Source organism: Panthera uncia (assembly GCF_023721935.1).
Source record: "Panthera uncia isolate 11264 chromosome A3 unlocalized genomic scaffold, Puncia_PCG_1.0 HiC_scaffold_11, whole genome shotgun sequence".
Lineage (NCBI taxonomy): Eukaryota > Metazoa > Chordata > Mammalia > Carnivora > Felidae > Panthera > Panthera uncia.
Window position 1 is genome coordinate 62,363,147 of NW_026057578.1, and position 22,131 is coordinate 62,385,277.

Genomic DNA, 22,131 nt, shown 5'->3' on the forward strand with positions numbered 1-22,131 from the left:
AACTTAGAAAAAAAAAAGACGGTTGATCTGGACTGGTGTCTTTCAAAATGTGATTCTTCAGTTACTAGCATGCTCTTTTGAATGTCCCTATCTAAGATCTCCTGAAAAAAAATCTTTGGGTGTGTGGATGAGCTATGGAATCTGCATTTTGAGCAAATAACAGCAAACATTTTATGGTTTGACTATTTTTCAAGTACTGTTCTAAGCACACTACATTAACTCATTCTTCACTGCAACCCTGTGAAGTGTAGGTACTCTTGTTATCCCATTTGACAGAGGGGAGGTGGGGGTGCAAGTGACTAATTCAGAGCAGGAATTTGAGGTAGAAGTGACTAAGAAGCTTACGGTCACACAGCTAATGAGTGTTAGGGCCAGGATTGTAGGTAGGAAACTGACAGGGCATCTCCACGCTTACTTGGAGAACCACTACTCTAGTCCAAGTCCTTGGAAATTGGAAAAGCTTTATTCTAAAATAATAGGAAAGTCAGGAGGGAGGGCGATGCACAGTGGTACTTACGTTAGCACTACCTAGTAGTACTGTCTATGAATTTTAAGTCTTTTGTCAGTCAGCACTTAGTAAAAGTTGTCCTAATGCTACTCCATGCTTACAAAATTTGACAACAGTAAGTATGTTCTGTAGCACATCATTAAAGTTGTGTTGTTTTATTGTTTTTGCCAGAATCCCAGGTAAAGGTTTTCATTTGATACACAGTAAAGCTTTGATAAAATCAGATGTTTGTAGAATGGAGATTTTATGTTTCAGTTGAGTTTTGAGGTTGTCAGGATCACTGGGGGAAAACATAATACATGCCTTTGGAAGTCTTTCTGAAATACAGTCGCATACTTTAGTACCTTAATCTATTGGAAAAAATGCCACACCAGTCTGAACTTCTATATGAACTCCAGGGTGATCTTAGTTGCATGTTTAAGAAAACTTAGCCAGGTTTTGTTTCTTTGTTTTCCTTTCTCCTGGAACAGTGATTCTCAATGTACTGCACATATAAATCACCGGAGAGGCTTCAAAAAATTACTGATATCTGGGTCCTACCCCTAGAGGTTCTGATTTAATCGGTCTGATGATTCTAATGTGCTACGATTGAGAAACCGCCGTTCTAGAATAAGGATATGTGGGGAAATTTTCTTGGTTTCTTTTTTGTTCCAGTAAATTCAGATAACACTGAAAAATATACGAGATAGGAGTTAGTAGAGAATAGATAGAATAGTGAAGAATAGAATAGAATATAGATCATTGTCTCACAGACTGAAGCATATAACACTTGGCAATTTTTGTTTTCTTTCAGATTCATTATTAAACATGGGTGCATTTTTGGATAAACCCAAAACTGAGAAACATAACGCTCATGGTGCTGGGAATGGTTTACGTTATGGCCTGAGCAGCATGCAAGGATGGAGAGTGGAAATGGAAGATGCACACACAGCTGTTGTAGGTATTCCTCACGGCTTGGACGACTGGTCATTTTTTGCAGTTTATGATGGTCATGCTGGATCTCGAGTAGCAAATTACTGCTCAACACATTTATTAGAACACATCACTAATAATGAAGACTTTAGGGCAGCTGGGAAATCAGGGTCTGCTCTTGAGCCCTCAGTGGAAAATGTCAAGAGTGGCATCAGAACTGGCTTTTTGAAAATTGACGAATACATGCGTAACTTTTCTGACCTCAGAAATGGAATGGACAGAAGTGGTTCAACTGCAGTGGGGGTCCTGATTTCACCCAAGCATATCTACTTTATCAACTGTGGTGATTCACGTGCTGTTCTGTACAGGAATGGACAAGTCTGCTTTTCCACCCAGGATCACAAACCTTGCAATCCAAGGGAGAAGGAGCGAATCCAAAATGCAGGAGGCAGCGTAATGATACAGCGTGTTAATGGTTCATTAGCAGTGTCTCGTGCTTTGGGGGACTATGATTACAAGTGTGTTGATGGCAAGGGCCCAACAGAACAACTTGTTTCTCCAGAGCCCGAGGTTTATGAAATTTTAAGAGCAGAAGAGGATGAATTTATCATCTTGGCTTGTGATGGGATCTGGGATGTTATGAGTAATGAGGAGCTCTGTGAATTTGTTAAATCTAGGCTTGAGGTATCTGATGACCTGGAAAATGTGTGCAATTGGGTAGTGGACACTTGTTTACATAAGGTATGTAAGTCTTTTTGTTATAATTATAAATACCCTATTAATTTTGAAAAGGCACGGTAAGTAAAATTAACCAAACTTAAATTTTGAAAACTTTTCCCTTAGGGAAAACCTGTGTATTTTTAAATTATCTTCTTCATCAGAAATGACTTATTTATTTATTTGTTATTATTAATTAATTTATTTTTGGCCATCCTCGTTTATCTCAGCCTTCTAATTTGAAAATTAGGTTTAATAAGCTTGTGGCATTTGTTCTCATTTAAGTACTTTATGGCTTGTTGATGTGGCAAGGGCATCTATACAGAATTGTGCCTTTTGATTTAAATTCTCAGCACTGGCAATAAGCTGTCTTATGCCTGATTTTGAAGCAGTTTGGTGAACCATGTATATAGTATAGTTCTGTATTAGATCTACAAAAGATATGCCAGAGACCTAGGCTAAGTCAAGTTTTGTGATTTATATCTGAGCCTCCTGGCAGATGAGATGAAAACCGAAGTAAAAGTACAAATTGTGTATATCTTATTGTCTAATAAAAGCAGCTCTTTCCTAGTGATAAAATCAAAAAGGAATTTTCATGTGGCTCCATGTAAGTGATGTATGACATGGTGGAGAATATCTTAGCTTTTGTAGAAGATACCAGAGTTCTTTTCCTATAGGTGTTTTTGTCAGCAGTGATTCAAAACCAGAGACTAACGTAAAATACAATCCTGTGAAGAATTCCTGTGGAACATGAACGTTTAGTTTTATAATGTTCTGTGAATCTTAACTTGATACAGTAATAGGGAAAGAAACTCCAGACTAACTTATTTAGCAATTCCCTTCAATGTTTTTAAAGTATTCAGTAGTTTCCAATGGGTTTTGACAGTGTCTGTATAGCAATCAGGTAAAATTGGAGTTATCTGGCCAGTGCCTAGGATATGCGTGTATTGTATGACTCTGATTGAAAAGATAACTAAGGCAAAACTAATCTTTGATTATATGAAAGAAAGGTTTTGACTTATTTATTCTGTCTAGATTAGAACTGTTCTGTCTCTCCACCATGGAAGGTACAAGCATAGCCAAAAAATTTCCCAGGAGGGATCTCTGAGTCTATGGAAGTACCCAGGTTTTGGTGAAGTGTCTATTTCTTTTCCATAGAACGGGAAAAGGCAACTTCAAATAGACAAAATTTAAGGGCTGCTATTTGTAGTTGGCAGCTTTTTTCCGGAAGGGTTTTTAATGGTGGTTCCTTTAGCTCTTTTGATTTTTTTTTTCCTTAAGCGCACTGTATTCTTTTTTTTTTCTTTTCTTTTCTGTTTTTTGTTTTTGTTCTTGTTTTTTTGTTTTTTTTTGTTTTTTTTACCTGGACAAGTTAAGCACTGAAGGTATCGATGGCTGTCAGTGATTGAATAGTCAGTGGCTCAAAAATGCCTTCTCCTTGGACTCTAAATAGAGAGATTCTGACCTGCAGCTTTTTAAGACAAAAGCAAGCAGGTGTTTTTTGGCCTGACCAGCAGATGAAAACAGAATTTTCCCTGATTATCAAACTAGTATTTACTTGGCTATTGAAAAAAATTCCAGATAATCCAGAACATATAAACACTCAACAATTTTGCCTCTCACCTAACTTGGCTACATTCATTGTTGTGGTATGTATCTTTCTAGTCTTTTTTTGCCTGCCTGTGAGTGTGTGTATTTTTATTAAAATGAGATCATTATACTTGTTATTCTACAATATGCTTTTTCATTCAACAATATGCTGTAGAGAGATCGCCATGTCTGTAGGTGTCAGTCTAAATCATTTGTCATGGTTGCATAGCATTTTGTTGAAAGAATGGCATGTAGTTTTGAAGGGAATAGCCACAATCTAGTAGGTCTGTAATTTGGAGTAAAAAAGAAGTTTGTGTTGTGGATAAACTGCACTCTCCCTTCCGTAGAAAGGATGCTAGTTTTCAGGAATTTGACTTGACCCTTCAGAATGGAGTTGAAAGGATTCTGGTAGCTTATCTTCATATCTTCGCTTGATAGCTTTTATCAGTTTAAAGTGATTAAATATTCCCGTTGATGGCATTAAATAAACATTCTGAATTCCTAGAATCTCAGAAATGATAAATTACTATAGTAATGGGGCAAAAGGTTGGAACACATGATTCATTCAGTTGTAGTGGAAGTTGACCATCATAGTTCCTTTGAATGAAGCTGCATTCAAATTGAAATCAGTTTTGAGAAGCTTAATTAACTTTTATGTTGAAAGATTACAGACTTATGAATGTTTTGAACCTTGCATGTTACTTAATGGAATTAAATGTTAAACACCTTATCCATTTCTGTTTTTCTAACTCCATAATTTTGTCATTTCACTCATTTGTATTGTAAAACTAAGGGTTAGCAATATTATAAAAACATGGACGCCTGGGTGGCTCAGTCAGTTAAATGTCCAACTTTGGCTCAGGTCATGATCTCATGGTTTGTGAGTTCAAGCCCCACATGGCGCTCTCTGCTGTCAATACAGAGCCTGCTTCGGATCCTCTGCTCCTGCCATCCTCACATCAAAAATAAATAAACATTAGGGGCACCTGGTGGCTCAGTTGGGTAAGCGTCCGACTTCTGCTCAGGTCATGGTCTCACGGTTTGTGAGTTCGAGCCCCGCATCTGGCTCTGTGCTGACAGCTCAGAGCCTGGAGCCCACTTCAGATTCTGTGTCTCCCTCTCTCTCTGCCCCTCCCCCACTCATACTCTCTCTCTGTCTCTCTCAAAAATAAATACAACATAAAAAAAAAAAACATTAAAAAAATTAAAATAATGTGAGTAGGGGCGCCCGGGTGGCTCAGTCGGGTAAGCCTTTGACTTCGGCTCAGGTCATGATCTCGTGGTTCATGGGTTTGAGCTCTGCATCATGCCCTGTGCTGACAGCTCGGAGCCTGGAGCCTGCTTGGGATTCTGTGTCTCCCTTTCTCTCTGCCCCTCCCTTGCTCGTACTCTGTTTCTCAAAAATAAACATTAAAAAATTAAAAAAATATATGATTAAAATAGAATATGATTACTTTGAACTTAGTCTGAAAGATTGAATACAAAATTTTAGATTTCATGGAAAGCACTTTAGCCTTGTGCTTGGCACTTAGTGATTGCTCAGTAAGTGAGAGCTACTTCAAGAGGAGAAAGCGAGAATAGACACAGTTTTTAAGTATTGAAGTTTTCGTGATAATAGATTTAAATGATGTGTTAATATTTTCTAACACTTGTCATGCCCTAATAGTTTACAAGCACTTTTATATGTTAACTCATGAAATCTTGGGAGATTGTGATAATCATCGTAATCACAATAGCATCAGTAAATTACTGCTTTTTATGAGCAAACGCTATTCTAAGCACTTTACAGGTATTTTAACGCATTTAATTTTCACAACCATGAAAGGTAGTTAGCATTATTATTGCTAATGATAATCTTTTTTTCAGGATTGCCACTTAGCAATATGAAGCTGTAAGTGTTGGATGACTCTGGTCAGGCATTACTCTCTTTAAGATATTTAACTGTAGGAGAGAATAGTCCCTAAGAAAGCACCCTTCCCATTTTATTGCCAGTGCTGGCATCCATGGTATTTATGTTAATTTCAGGTTGCATAGAAAACATAGCGGCTGTTTGCATATAAGTAACCCTCATTTATCCTCCTAGTAACCTTCTGAGGTGAACAAAATAAAAATCTATTTCCAATTTGCAATTAAGGAAATGGAGGCTTGACATTAAAAGATAGCTGTAAGTCCTGTTTTGGTGAGTGTTGAAGCCAAGAGTAGAATTCACGTTTCCGGACTCAAGTTTGGTGTGTTTATTGCCAGTATTTCTCAGAGGGTTTCATGAAAAATTTTTCCTGAAGGATAACACTAAGTACAAGATGAATAACATTTGCAAACAAATACGAAGATGTTTTAAGTAAAGTTACTAATCTTGATGTCCTTTTAAAAAATCTCATCCCCCTTAAGCAACCACATATATTCTTCCAAATAATTCTGTGTTTATTATACAAACATACAGGAGTATAAAAATAGGCGGAGGGGTTGGTTTGTTTTTTACCGTTTACAGAAATGGATCATACTATGCATGTTACTTTGCCACCTGCTTCATTTTTCTTAAATTATAAAACTCAGTGTTCCTTTAAATTGTTCTTTTATTTTTCTTTTAAAATACTATTTGATATTCCTAAATTCTGTTTATATGCTACTTATCAGAAGCTCATTTATTTTATTTTGCTTTTTTTTTTTTTAAGTTTTATTTTTATTTATTTTTGAGAGAGAGAGCATGCACGGGAGGGGCAGAGAGAGAGGAAGAGAGAGAGAGTCCCCAACAGGCTCCACACTGTTTGCGTGGAGCCTGATGTGGGGCTGGAACTCATACACTTTAAGATCATGACCTGAGCAGAAATCAAGAGCTGGATGCTTAACTAACAGAACCACCCAAGCTTATTTATTTTAAAGCATGAGATAGTACTTGATAGTTGGATAAAATTGAGGTAAGTTAATGACTTATTTTCCAAAGGCAGCATCATTCCAGATTAGTAGTCCAATATGGAAAATGCACTTGTGTATCCCCCAAAACAACTGTTCAGCTCTAAACTCAGGAGTTTTTCCATTATAGTTTTCAGAAAATATAATTCTGAATAATGCAAAGGTAGACCTGGATCGTGTTAGAATGGAGTGTGGTTGGGTATTTTGGGGCATGGAAGGGAAGGACTGAATGTAAAAGTATAGTCTGTAGTGTAGTGATTCCCAAACTTTCTTAGTCCCATGTTGCCGGAGTGTCTTAGTAATTTTTTCACAGTGCTACTTAGCCATACTAATATTTAACAGATACAAGTGTTTATGTAGTGAGATGCAAACTTAATGAGTATATATGTCTTAACAAAATAATACACATACATTGAAAAAATACTTTATTTCATTCTTTAAGAAACTACAGTTACATATTAATGAGATATGTGTACCTGTTGGTCACTGCACGACTTCTCAAACATTATAATTATTGGGCATGGCCATCTTCATTGCCTGTATCACATTGATTTTTTTTTTTTTTTTTTAATGGGACTTGCTTTTTATCACACCAACTCTTAAAACCCCGGCTTTGAAAAGATAGGATGTCATTGAGAGGAATATCACATTATCTAATGTTAAAACTGTGAATTACTTCACGGTAGATTGTGGGGTGTCCACAGATGTGAAGTATCACTGTATTTCCCCTTATTTTTAATATCTCTGTGAGTACATCACAGCACCCTGGGGCTTTTTGGTGCACCATGTGAGAACCATGGGTTTAGTATTAGAACATAGGCTTTGGAGCCAGACAGCTGGGTTTTAAGTTATACCGCACCACATAGAATGAATTCGGGTGAAGTTGCAGTTTCTACATCTTATAAGATAGCGGTGAATGATAATATCTTTGTGGAGTTGTTGAGGGTAAAGCTCTTGGTAAGTGCCTGAATAGTTCTCTGGTTTATAGACCTCGATAAATTTTAATTCTGTAGATGATGGTTGTGAAACAGGGAGGTGAAGGAAATACAGGTTCAGGGAATAAGGTAATGGTGGAAGGGAGTGTTCTTGAAGTAATCATAGACTCCATCTCTCATGGATAGGTGAAAATTTGGTCTATTTTTGAAGTTTGGCTGGTGTTTGAACATGTAAGTAAGATAAGCACAGTACCAGGCTGAAAAAAATGATTAAAAAAATGAGGAATATTGATGGTTTACTTATCAGATACTCATTTAGTAACCTTGGCAATGGTATTCTGTTCACAACTTACTTTCATATGCCTTGTTAACACTTGATCCAGGACACTTCTTTATAACTGGGCAGCATTCAGCTTTAAAATTAACCACATCAGATTATTTTCTGTTTCCATTTAAATGCCCTTACATATGGCAGGGACGCTGGCTGCTTTGACCTAGAACTATCCGTTAGTGGTCTAATTCCTTAGAGTGGTACTGCTGTGCTGTTGTCAAAAAATAAAAAGAAGAGGCACTGAAATAATCAGTTTTAAATATCTGGCTAATTGCTTCAGTTCACCAAGCTGGATTTGTTTTGTTTTTATCATGTTTCATTTCTGAACTTAATGAAAAATTTATACTGATTATGTAAGGATAGTTTATCTCTAGAAAACTGAGGAGGCATAAAGGGAAAAACATCTTTTTAAGTTGCTGTATAAAAATTACTGAAACGCACTCATACGTTGTACTTAGGGGAAAGTCATCTTTATGTAGAAATAGAAGCATCCTTGAAATCACACATGCTTAGGTGTAAATGTAAATTATTTCCTTTATTTTTTGATATTTAAACTTCCTTAAACTATCTTTCAGTTAATTTTCCAACTGGTAGGATTTAATTTTTATAACATAAAAACCTAATGGAAATTGTGTGTGTGTGTGTGTGTGTGTGTGTGTGTGTGTGTGTGTGTCTTGAATGTCTATGGTATAAAGCTTTTCCTGACCTGAACTTACATGGTAAATCCTGTAGAATGTGTTGACTCTTTTTTTGGGTGGGAGGGGGAAGCTATTTGGAACCATGGTGTGTTTATGTGTGGATATGTATATATATTCATACAGCCATTGTAGTATTTCTAATATTAAGTCATTGTGAAAGTCTTGGTGGGTTTCATTAAAGAATGAAATTAGTTTGGACCAATCCTGATTTTTTGGAAATCTTGATTTTTTTTTTTTTTTTCCCTCCCAAATACAGAGAATCTGGTTATATACTCATGATGTTTCTTCCTACTAAAGCATGCAAGTCTGTGAAAAGTTTTTTTTTTTTGAAGCCTTCTTAAGGCCTGGCCTCCATTGCCTTCACATTTTGCAAGATCTTTCTGTCTTTTTGGCTGTGTCATGTGGGTTCCAAAAAAGTGACAAGTCTGAACAAACAGTGCCTGCCTAGATTCTGGCCATACTGAATGAAAAGACTAGAATGGATGTGGCCTAGGCTTTTTTCACTTGAGTTGGCAAAGGGCACCATCAGACAAAATAGCCTACCACCTACATTGATTTAGTTTGTTTAGAATCATAAATAGAAACCATGGGGGGGAGGGAGGGGGTTGAAAAGTCACTATTTCAAGAAGTTTTATTCTTTTTTTTTCTTTATTTTTTAAAAATGTTTATTTTTGGTAGAGGAAGGGAGAGAGCATGAGCAGGGTAGGGGCAGAGAGAGAGAGAGGGAGACACAGAATCCAAAACAGGCTCTAGGCTCTGAACTGTCAGCACCGAGTCTGACGCAGGGCTGGAACTCGTGAACCGCAAGATTATGACCTGAGCTGAAGTCGAACGCTTAACCTACTGAGCCACCCAGGTACCGCCCCGCCCCCCTTTTTTTAAGAGAGGAAGAGAGAGCACTTGAGCTGGGGAGAGAGAGAGAAGCTTAAGCAGGCTCCACACTCAGCGTGGAGCCACATATGGGGCTCGATCCCACGACGCTGGGATCGTGACCTGAGCCAAAATCAAGAGTTGCATGCTTAACCGAGTGAGCCATCCAGGTGACCTAAGCACTGTTTTATCCTGTTCTAAGAAACTCCGTTAAAGTAATATATCTATAGGAAAAGTAATGAGAAAGTTTTAAATTCATTTTTCATAATCTTACGGTAGTAGTCTACTTTTTAAATATAGATCATTTGTATGTGATAGTGTGATTAACAAGGCAGCAGTAAAATTTGTCCTTAAGTTAGCAGTTTTAGCTCCCCTCTGCAGACTCTGACCCTGTTTGTGATTCTGTTTAACAATATGATGGCTTTTCTTCAAAAGTTCTTCTATCTGACTGTATAGTATCTCAGCCATCCAGTTACATTCCATTGTTTGCTATCCTCGGAATGGTTTATAATCTGTTTTCTTCTCTGCTTAATTGTTCAGTATAGTCTCTTGAGTATCCTAATGATCAGTAATTTTCAGCTGTGTCAAATTCAGTGGCGTTTTGCTAGCATTGCTCTAATGCAGGTTAATTAGGTGAAAATTACACACTTGTTTGGGAAGATGTGTTTTGGGCTTGAGCCACTTTGGGAATATGTAGTCTTGAGTGGGAAACAGAGTTTAGACGATGTAATGCATATAAAGATGCATCTCCTCATTTCCTCATTTGTGGAGTGTTGGTGGGTAAGAATAGGTACACAGAATTAAAAGTCATAAAATAATTCCAGATCTACCCCTATCTAGAGATCTTATTTCTTCAGGGAATGCTTCAAATAGTTCTTTGGAATGGAAATGAATGTGTTGAATGTGTGCATTCTGGTGATTTAAATAAACTATAATTGCTTAATGTAATTAACTCTGTTTTGAATTAAATAATAGGAAGTTGCTGGACTGTAGAAATATAATTCTTTCTTTTTCTTTCTTGAATATACAGGGAAGTCGAGATAACATGAGTATTGTACTAGTTTGCTTTTCAAATGCTCCCAAGGTCTCAGATGAAGCAGTGAGAAAAGATTCTGAGCTGGATAAGCACTTGGAATCACGGGTTGAAGGTAAGTAAGAAAGGTGCTTTTTTTTTTTAAGAAGGAAAGGAAAAGTATTCTTCCTTGTTTATCAAGTAGTTTTTTTTTTAATTGGGAAAAAATGACTAAGTATTTCTAAACAAGGCCTTAAAAAACAGGCATCTGTCTGCCTGAGATTTACTGTCACATCTTGGACCAGTGAGTGGGAATTGATTGGCAGGGAGAAGAGATAGGCCTATGATACCCCCAAGGAGAAAAATTCGAAAATACTGTTAAACCTTGCTATTTTATTGTCCCTTTCCTTTGTTATACTTTTAGTGGAGGAGTCCAGTGAAATTTGCCTCCAGGGTTATCATGAACATCAAGTGCTATAATTCCACTAATACTAATTCCCTCCTACCAAGTTAATCATAGGAATTCATTATTGTAGGTTTTTATCTTCCCGATTAGAGTTAGCATTGGTGTTGTGAGAGATCATTGATTTTACAATTGACCCTTGATCAGCGTGGGGGTTGGGGGTACAAACACACCACCACCCCCACCTCTTTTCCCAGCACTCCCCATAAGTTAAAAATGCACACATAAGTTTTTGCTCCCCTGAAACTTAATTGACTGGAAACCTCACTGATGACATAGACAGTCTATTAACACGTATTCAAAGTAAGCTAGAGGAAAGAAAGTGTTAAGAAAATCATAAGGAGAAAATACACTTACAGTAGTGTACTGTATTGGAAAACAATCTATACATGAATGGCCCCATGCAGTTCAAACCTGAGTCATTCAAGGGTCAACTGTACTTATTTTTTTAATCTTTTATTTTGCAGTAATTTTAAATTTATAGAAGAGTTGAAAAAAAATCAGGAGAGCTCCCATGTACATGTAGTACCTTTTACTTAGATTCCCCATCTTGTTTACATTATAATTCATTTGACTTCTCTCTATATATACTTTCTGTAACATACCCAGTCTTCTCTCTCTGTGTCTCTCTCTCTCTCTCTCTCTCTCTCTCTCTCTCTCTGTCTCTCTCTCTCTCTCTCTGTCTCTCTCTCTCTCTCTCGTGGCAATGTCTGGAGACCTTTTTGATGTCATAACTGAGAGGGTGTCGCCAACCTCTAGTATGGAGTAGAGGCCGGGGATGTTGCTTAACATTTTGCAGTACACAGACAGCCTCTACAACAAAAATTTGTCTAGTCCAGGGCTCCTGGATGGCTCAGTTGCTTAAGCATCCAGCTTCGTCTCGGGTCATGATCTCACAGTTTGTGAGTTTGAGCCCCTTGTGGGGCATGGTGCCGACAGCTTGGAGCCTGCAGCCTGCTTCGGATTCTGTGTGTGTGTCTCTCTCTGCCCCTCCTCCACTTGTGCTTCTCTCTTTCTCTTTCTCTCTCTCTGTCTCTCTCTTTCTCAGAAATAAACATTAAAAATTTTTTTTGTCTGTTCCAATATGTCAGTAGTGCTAAGGCTGAGAAATCCTGTGCTATAGAGATGCAAGTATAAGGCAGGAGAATTACAGTCCTGCCTCCAAGAAGCTTGCAGTCTTATGACACATTAACTATCATATGCAGTGGAAGTGTGCAGCGGTGCACCTGCTCCAGGCTTGGGTCAGAGACGCATTTGAGAAAGTGACATAAGAAGTTGAAACCTGAAGAATGAGTGTGAATGAACTATGCAAAATAGGTTGGTCGGACTGGCAGAAAGAGCGTAGAAGTACATGTGAAGATCTAGAAGCAGGAGAAGGCTGCTCTGAACGGAGCCTGTGGGAATAAAAGGGTCAGGGGCAGAGTCGAATGGGAGTGGTGAAAGTTAAGGTTATGGTGAGGGCCTGGTGAGGCGTGGTGACCGCCGAGGATACTGCTTTTTTGTTAACTTCAAGTCAGTGGGCACTGTCTGATTTTTGAGGAGTTCATATCATTCTTTTTAAATTTTTTTAATGTTTATTTATTTTTGAGAGAGAAAGAGACAGGGTGTGAGTGGGGGAGGGGTGGAGAGAGAGGGAGACACAGAAACTGAAGCAGGCTCCAGGCTCTGAGCTGTCAGCACAGAGCCCAGTGCGGGGCTCGAACCCATGAACCGTGAGATCATGACCCGAGCCCAAGTTGGACGCCCAACTGACCGAGCCACCCAGGAGCCCCAAGGAGTTTATATCTTAATACTGGCCAAATAATCATGTACTAAATACCTGTTTTCCATAAATTGTAAATGTAAACGGAACATGTAAATGTTTTACTTTGTTCTAAGCTTCAGCAAGTTCTGTGACTCATTTTCCTTTCTTTAAATTGTTGTGGAACATTACTACTTAGGTATCAAAAACCTTATAAAACGACATGGATGGACCTAGAAAGTATTATGCTAAATGAAATAAGACCGAGAAAGGTAAATACCTTATGATTTCATTTCTGTGTGGAATCTAGAAAACAAAACAGAAAGACTCCTGGATATGAGGAGCACACTGGTGGTTGCCAGAGGAACGATAGGCGAACTAGGTGAAGGGGATTAAGAACTACAGACTTCCAGTTATCAAGTCACAGGGCTGAAAAGTACAGCATAGGGAATACAGTCAGTAATATTGCACTGACGTCGTATGGAGACTACGCTTACCGTGGCGAGCATTTAGTAATGTATATAATTGTCGGATGACTATGTACACCTGAAACGAATATAATACGTCAGCTATTCTTTGATTAAAAATGAACAATCTTATAAAGTGATTTCTGTTTTTTCTCCTTTTCCTTACAATCCTTATCCATCGCTTTTTTTTTTATAATTATAGTCTTAATAACTTTTGTATTTTTATATAAAATCAGATCAGATGTATATGCTTTTCCACATAACTGTACTAACAGGGATCATTTTTAGTGATTATAAACCATTTCACTCGGCTTATACCAAAAATTTCTCCACTATTGCTGTATCATAGAACGTTTCCTTTGTTTCAGTTTTTGCTTTTATGTATGCACCTAACTTTTTATATTACTTTTTTTGTTCCTCGTGTGATAGTAAGATAATGTTTGCTTTTTTTACATTTGAAAATTGATACTACCAAATAGTACCCCTCGTTTCACTCTGTGAATCCGGACTTACCACATTAATTTAGGAACTCTTTTTAAAAACTTGCAGAAATTATGGAGAAGTCTGGTGAGGAAGGAATGCCTGATCTTGCCCATGTCATGCGCATCTTGTCTGCAGAAAATATCCCAAATTTGCCTCCTGGGGGAGGTCTTGCTGGCAAGTAAGTAGAACAAAAAGAACTAATTTTGAGTTCATTTATAATTAGTAATTAATTTTGGGCAAGAAGTATATCAGTTATCTAAAAATGAAATGAGTTGACGGTTCTTTTACTAGAGAAGAACTTTAAAATTTCATCCAAAAGGGATTTTTTTTTAAGGGAATTATTTATCATGTGCTTTGAAGGTGAAGGTCCTATTTCCTTGATAAATGAGAACAAATTTGGGGTTGTGCTGGATCAGATTATGAGTGAGATACAGAAACTATGTTCTTGGCAAGTGTTTAAGTGTGGCAATTAATTTTTGAGAACGGTCCAGATGAAGCCTTATTTTAAATACTCAAGCTTAGTAATTGTATGCAATTTTAATAAACCTGAAGCGTAATTTTTTTTAGGCGCAATGTTATTGAAGCTGTTTATAGTAGGCTGAATCCACATAGAGAAAGTGATGGGGTAAGTTTTATTTCGTTTCTTAAGCATTTTAAATAATTTTATAATGTAAATACTAGATATAGTACTTTCACATAATGAAATCTGTAATAAAGTATTAGTACTTTTCATGTTAAGGAGTCAGTTAAAGTTTAAGGGAATGTATAGAAATGGAAGTAGAGATACAGTTCTGTTCTGTAGATAGACTTGCCACTTAACGGGCACCGAGTACCTTTTTGTTGGGCTGTACTTACTTCCTCCCTGTGTGTCTGCCTTTCCTTCTCCCTCTCCCTTAAGTCTTAATTTTGAGGCGAAGAATGTGCTTTGAAGTATCTCAGTTTCTCCTTCAGCAGGCTGCTACCATCACTAGAACGTGGTGATAGAGAAAATGAGCTATTCTTTTAAAGACCTGACTCTCAGTGCCCCTGTGTGCCCAGTTGAACACCTAAGGATAATTTCTTTCTAACCTTAGCATTGCCGCTGTAGGCATGTGTGTTGAGCTGAGATAACCATTTTTGCTGTTCTCTGCTGTGCTTCCTCAGAGCAGAACTCTGTCACTTTACCTTCCTTACTGCTGTTGATGTGCTGTCAGCCGCGTCTCTGTACTGTTTTTATCTTGGTACTAGTGCCAGAAGACAAAACAGTGCCTCCTTCTCCTCCTCCTTGTCCCCCTCCTCCCTCCTCCTCCTCCTCCTCCTTCTTCTTGTTCTTCTTCTTTTTTTTTTTTTTTTTAATTGTCCTGTATTTCAAAGTCAGTAATTCAAATAAGTATTTTCTCGTAGGGTTTTGAAGTTTTCGGACATCTGTAAATGAATAACTTAATTTTTAACACTTATGCTTGAAAGATTTAAGGGAGCCCAAGTTAGTAATGAAACTCATTGAGAAGAAATAGACTCACCCTCCAAGTCTCCAGCTCCTGGTGACAGGTCTTGAGAGAGACGTCAGCCACTGGTATCCTCTCAATTGCACTGTATTCCTTTTTGTGCAGCAAAATCCTCTTGTTTTTTTTTTCTAAACAATAAAAGTGTCCTTGCAAAAAGGAACATTTTACAATTAATACATTGTAGTGAGTTGAATATAAGTGACACTGTATACTGCTAATAACAGGATTTATATCTTGGTCTAGAGCAGTGGTCCTGAGTCTTTCTTTGGTGTTCGGTACCTCAGAGTGTTAAGAATTGTATCTAAAGCTATGAAATTAATTTAAAAACGTCATGTGATACCTTTGAGAACTCTAAATCAAACAAATGAGGACAGAAGTTGGGGTGGCCATGACTGAAAAGTTCGTCGTAAGTGGGTGGTGGAGTGAAGACAGGCTGGTCTCTTCAGCTAGATTATAGGTTCCACACAGCATCCAGTACTATGGTTAGGGGAAATAAACCCTCAAAAGGTAGTTACTGATTCATTACTAGCTGTCTAAGTGCTCCTGTTTCTTCATGTGTGTGAAAATGTAACCCCGGTGTGTAATCTTAGAAAATAATTTTGGGGTACCTGGCTGGCTCAGTCTAGATAGAGCACGCAACTCTTGATCTCAGGGTCATGAGTTCAAGCTCCATGTTGGGGGTGGAGCCTACTTAAAAAAAATTATTTCATTATGCCTTGCCAAATTTCTTTGTCCCTCAAAAAAGTTGGCTACTTTTACTCCAGATACGATTTTTAAAATGCCTCAGAACCCTAAATTAACATTGGGGTTAATGTTTTAAACTTTTTTAAAAAATAGAAAATACTTATACACAGCTCAGTAAACAGTGAATGAATAAAAAACAGAGCCATGAAACTGAAGAGAAATTCTCAGGATAAAAAACTGGCCTTGCATATGAGTATTCTATGACTGTGTATAAGTTAGGAGATGCATAAGCTTTCTAGTAACATCAGCAGATGACACACGGGCAGTCTACCCTGAGGTGAAGTGATACAGCGGGGAGACTACAGAAAATGAGGCATGGTTCCATCTCTCCTGTCATTGCAGCTTGCCGTGTCCACATAAACACACAAGTTAAAGAATACAGTGTTTCACATCATTTGGTAAAGAACAGAAAGAAGTGACAGAATAGGGAATGTGATTCATTTCCATGTGACCTGTACGCTGATTGCCTGGCAAGTCCGAATTACAAATAAGAGGGGATTTGAAGAATGATGAGAATGACAAATGAAATGAGGAGGATGGTAGTTCAAGTGGACGGGAGAGGCAAGAACAAAGTATAAGCCAGTCTTTAAAGAAAGGACCTCATTTTGTCCAGAGCATAGAGCTGCTGTGGTTAAAAAAAAAAAAATAGGATGTGGGGTGCCTGGCTGGCTCAGTTGGTTGAGTGTCTGACTTCGGCTCAGGTCACGATCTCATGGTTCATGAGTTGGAGCCCCACATCGGGCTCTTTGCTATCAGCACAGAGCCGACTTCAGATCCTCTGTCCCTCCTGCCCCTCCCCAGTCCCTCTCCTGCTTGTTCTCTCTCTCTCTCAAAAACCAATGACCATTTGGAAAAAAAAAAAAGAACTTAGGATGCCAGAAGTACTTTTGGAGAGACTGGAGTGCCCCCCCCCTTTTTTTTCCCTAAGTTTATTTATTTGTTTTGAGAGAGGGGCGGGAGGAAGGGGTGAGAAAGAATCCCAAGCAGGCTCTGTGCTGTCAGTGCAGAGCCCAGTGCAGGCTTGATCTCAACAACCGTGAGATCACGATCTGGGCTGAAATCAAGAGTCAGACGCTTATCTGACTGAGCCACCCAGGCGCTCCTGGAGAGGCCTTTTGAACTTTATATTTTACAGAGAGGAGCCACCATCTGTTTGGAGCATAAGAATGATAGACCCAAAGGAATATCTCTGGTATTTTAATCTGTTAGAAACATGTGCAGCATTAGATTAAAGAGATGCTGGCAGTCAAGTAGCGAAATAATTGCAGAGATCAGATGATAAGCGTAAACTCATTATCAGACAGATATGCGGATTAGAGAAACTTCCCTGTTTACTATAAAAAGTAACTTTTGCAGTCCAGAGCCCTCTTTTGGGAAATACCACTTTGCCCTTTCAGAATAATCATGACCTTAGAAAAATGTTGACCCATCATCACTAGTAGCAGTAATGTAATAAAAGAACACAAAGAAGCAGAAAAAAAATGAAGTCATTATAGGTGTTTAAGTTTTTACTTTTTAAGCTACTGTAGCAGTGAGTGAGGCACGGACGTGCTCCATAAGTGCTTCTTAACTTAGTTAGATGTGTGCCATGTGGAAGATGTTGCCGAAGTACAGTGGCAGGAGCCCAGGGTTAGTTTACAGAATGGGAAAGACAGCAGAGTGGTGGAAATACAGAAGAGGAGCCAGTTGGGACATTTTATAAAAATTGGGGGTTTTTTAAGTAACAAAAATAAAAATTTTGTTCAGACATTTTAAAAAATGAGGGGGACACCTGGGTGGCTCAGTTGGTTAAATGTCCGACTTCGGCTCAGGTCATGATCTCACAGCTCGTGGGTTCGAGCCCCGTGTTGGGCTCTGTGCTGACAGCTCAGAGCCTGGACCCTGCTTCGGATTCTGTGTCTCCCTCTCTCTCTGCCCCTCTCCTGCTCATGTTCTGTCTGTCTGTCTGTCTCTCTCTCTCTGTCTCTCTCTCTCAAAAATAAATAAACATTTAAAAAATTAAAAAATAAAAAAGAATGCTAGTCAGAGTTAGTTCGAGTTAATCCTAAAATGTCTGCTTCATATCAGAGATAGAATTATCTGGCTGTAAATGCCTATAAGTAATTTGGGGATTACTTATGGAAATAAGGATTCATTTATTTTTCTTATATGAAAAGAAAATCTTGTGGATAATGTATTTCAGAAGGCCCAGTGGAATGTAAGTCAGAAATTAAAACATTTAAAACATATTCAGAAAGTTCATTATTGAGAGGAGTCTTCTGAAGTTGTCTACTAAATTTGTTTCTTAGTTCAACCTGTTGGAGTATGTTAAGACTTCTTAATGCAAGCAGTATTGACATTTTCCCACCTAGTAAAATCTTTGGAAGAGTCCAGCAGGAATTCTTAGGTGGTCTGTGAATCCCCAGAAAGTTTTTGAAAATGTGTTTATGTGTGTACATACGCAGTTTTTAACGAGAAGTATAGTATGTCTGCAGTTTTCATCAGTTCCTCAAAGGCGTCTGTGACCCCAAAAGAACAATCACCTAGAGGACCAGAAAAAGTAAAACTGCATTTTGCTCTAAACTGTTCTTACCTTAGGCAGGGCTCTGAGATCATGGCTTTTTTCTTCTTCCAAAATGCTAGGTTGGGGTGCCTGGCTGGCTCACTAGATGGAGCATGTGACTCCTGATCTTGGGGTCATGAGTTCAAGGCCCACACTGGGTATGTAGATTAGTAAAAAATAAGCTATTTCATTGGTTTAGGTTCTAATCTTAAAAAAAAAAAAAAAAAAAAAAAGCTAGGTTGCGTCTTATAACTAGAGGTAGAAATTCTGCGAGATCTGTGACTTCATCTGATTTCTTTATGGCTATAGTCCCGGCACCTACAACAGTGCCTGGCATGTGGTGAGAACTCAGTAAATACTTGCTAAATAAGAGCCATTTCTATTTATTAATTTCTAGGTGTTTGCTTCAGACTATCCTTAAGTCATATATTTAAAAAAAATAATCTGAGGTTGCTAATTTGTATGAAAGTACATGTATAGAGTTTTATATTTTCCATGGAAAAATGTTAAGTTCTTCCCTCAAAGAATACTTAAAATGCTTTTTAATTAGTATATTACTGATCAAGTAGCCATATAGGTTGATGATTTTCCAAGGGCAAAGGGGGGACTTGTAGCTGTCCAGTTGTTGGATATGTATAAAGTCATAGGTGATATCCTCAACACCCTTCTTTTACAGGTAAGCCTGAGAGTCAGGGAGAGGAAGTAGTTAGCCTCGGTTGCAAAGCTAAATAAATGATACAGCCAGAATTTCAGTCTAAGTAAGGCATGGGGATTCCCAGAACCATTGTCTTTACACCTTTCTGTGTTATCTAAGATATTTAGAGATTACATATATGTCTGTACCCCATCTCTTTACTAGCCATGAAAAATCATTCCTCATTCTTTTGTGAATCTCCTGTTTAATAGTCTTAAGATACTCTGGTTTTGAAAAGGAATATTTCATGAAGTTTTTGAAACTAAGCAGCCAAGTCCGATATCTTACCAGTTATTTTTCTTTTAAATAGTACACATTTTTGTTTGTCCTAATCCAAAATCTTTTTTAAGGCATTTGATTTTTGAGAAGGGAGGAAAGACCGGACAAAAGCCCAAAAGAATCTTCGTATTCTGTTTTCACATTAAGTTTTATATATAGCCTTTCTGTTGATAATTTCAAACTGATCAGTTACAGTAAACATAGCTGCTTTTACATTTTTATATCACAGTTTCAGGACTGTGTGCGTACTAGTCTTCTGGTAAATTGTTTTCTTTTTTACTTCTCAGAACATATTTATGGAGAAGATCTATACTGTTTGAAAATATGCCAAACTTTAGTCTATTTTTAAAGATGGTACGACATACTGCTTCTCTAAGCTGTGTGGTCTTGATCATTTAAATGACTCTTTAAAATAATTTCAGATTCATTAAATTTTACATAATCCTTGCAGATAACAGCTAATTAGATTCTTCCTTAGTCGTTGTTAATTTTATCTCACGAACTCATAGTTGAGAATTTTTAGCTCTAAAAGTTATTTTTAGCTGAGAAGCAGAGGATAGGACCGTACCAAAAACACAGTAAATATTTATTCTTTGCTTTTTTCTCCATTGTTTTAGCTAGTCGTTTGAAGAATTTTGCTTATGGCAACTGCATTAACAAACGCTGCAAATAAATACTAGCTAGTTAAAGTTTATCTTCTAAATGTGCTTAAAAATTTCCACCTTCTGTTCACTGTCTATATTCCAGTGTCTTATTTGGGAGAAAGCAGTATTTTCGTGAGAGATTTGATTCTTTTAAACTGTGTTTGTCTAGATGACAGTGAAACCTTGAAAATGAAAACAGAGGGTAAAGTTCTATATTCTCATCTCCATAATTGCCTTTAATTTAGTTTGCAGAGTACTTTTAAACCATCCCATCTAATAGAATTTTTTCGTCCTATAATATCATTAGTCTCTCTGTATCAAGGAAATACATTGTAGACTTGACTATGAAATAATTTGTGGCCCACTTCTACAATAATTTTAAGCAATATTTCTTTAGTGAGTGTCTGTTTATATGGGGCATTTGCTACGCAAAAATGGTTACCATCATGTATTCAAAAGAACATGCAGGAGGACATTGGTGCTAATTATACCTGTATACAATCTGAACTGTGTCACTTAACTAGCATTCTCACTCTGATAAATAACTTCGGTCTCTCTGAGCTTATAAATTTCCTCACTTATAAAAATAAGGGCTGCAGTACCTATTAGGTAGGGTACCTATGAGGATTAAATGAGATGATATGCATAAAGTTCCAAGTACAGACATTAATTACAGAAAGGAATATGAAATTCTCTTTACCTCAGAGAGCTTACAATCTAATTGGAAAGACTTATTAACAGTTGCAAGGTGGAACTGATGGCTGTAATAGATGTGTAATCGTGATGTAATGTATATATGAGTTCAGGTAAAAAAAAAAAAAAAAGTACAGCCAAACAGTAGGTTCCTTTTCTAATATTAATGAAAATCCATAAGAGAGTTGCGAAACAGTATTGTGAAGAGTCCAATGAAATGGCTGGGTAAGAGGTCTCATCCATCTATCTTTATCGAGCACAGTAGGGAAATGTAATTTGTCTTGAGATAAAATGACTTTTAAATGTGGTCATTAGCTCAAGTTCTTTTCAGTTCAGTGGCTCTGTGATGGCAGCCATTGTAAATCCATCCCAATTTAACTTACAAGTTTGGTTTAAATTTTTTTTTTTTTTTTTTTTTTGAAAGCAGCTACTCCTCCCCAGCTAGCACTCCTACAGAATCCACAGAGACATAGTAGACGCTTGCTGTAGTAACAGGTGTCAGTTGGAGAGCAAGAGGTGCTGTATCTTTTGAACCCACCAAAATTGAAATGCAACTAACATAACATTTTCATCAATAAGTTCCAGTAAGAAGAGTCTATATCACAGGTTCTGTGTATCAGAATCGCCTGGCAGGCTTTAAAAAACTCACCCCCCCCAGTGAATCTAAATATGTGTTTGAACTTTAGGAGGGGGCGCCTGGCAGACTAGAAGCGTGAAGCTCTTGGTCTTGGGCCGTGAGTTTGAGCCCCACATTGGGTGTAGAGAGTACTTAAATAAATAAAGCTTTAAAAAAAAAAAAAAGTTAAAAAAACTCACCCCAACCCAATGAGTGTGAATATCATTTGCTTAAAACTTCAGTATGTATATAATTTGAAAAGCTCCACAGGCAGTCCTGGTACGAAATTAGGGTTGATCATCAGTTCAGAATTTTTTTTAATTCCCTAGTTTTTTTTTTTTTTTTTTAATTTAATTTAATTTAATTTAATTTAATTTAATTTATTTATAAAAAGGGAGTTCAGTTTTTTTGGATCAGGGGGGTGAGGTGGGGAGATTCTTATGCCCTCTATTGAAAGTTCTTTGTGATATACTATCAAGGAGAAAATTGCCTTTTGGAAAACTTGATTAAAGACCAATAAGGTTTATGATTAGCAAGCATTCACCCAGTTGTTCCTTCTTAACCTTCCCTGAATAGATTCAAATGAGAAACTTTATATAGGGAAACATGTTTATTTAGCACATAAGGAAAGGTAAGGGAGAAAAAATAAGAAAAATCTTAACAGAGCACATTTTATTATGTTTTCTCCACCCGGTAAATTTTGCAAGTTAAGAAAAACAAAAGTTATTTGGGGCACCTGGCTGGCTCAAGAAGAGCCACGAGTACGCGACTCTTGACCCTTGGGTCGTGACTTCAAGC

At 37.5% G+C, this 22,131-nt stretch overlaps 1 protein-coding gene across 8 annotated transcripts in view; it reads left to right on the top strand.

The window, feature by feature from the left end:
* Nucleotides 1-22,131, top strand: part of PPM1B (protein phosphatase, Mg2+/Mn2+ dependent 1B) — a 96,590-nt gene that overhangs the window by 54,952 nt on the left and 19,507 nt on the right. For 4 of the 8 annotated variants that reach the window (XM_049650207.1, XM_049650206.1, XM_049650208.1 and 1 more), the window contains exons 2-5: nucleotides 1,302-2,161; nucleotides 10,502-10,619; nucleotides 13,704-13,815; nucleotides 14,205-14,262. In XM_049650207.1, coding sequence (XP_049506164.1) covers nucleotides 1,316-2,161; nucleotides 10,502-10,619; nucleotides 13,704-13,815; nucleotides 14,205-14,262 — 1,134 coding nt within the window. In that variant the 5' untranslated portion in view covers nucleotides 1,302-1,315. Of the gene's footprint in view, nucleotides 1-1,301; nucleotides 2,162-10,501; nucleotides 10,620-12,151; nucleotides 12,928-13,703; nucleotides 13,816-14,204; nucleotides 14,263-22,131 lie in introns of those variants that run through there. The other 4 variants (XM_049650213.1, XM_049650212.1, XM_049650210.1 and 1 more) reach the window with 4 other exon arrangements.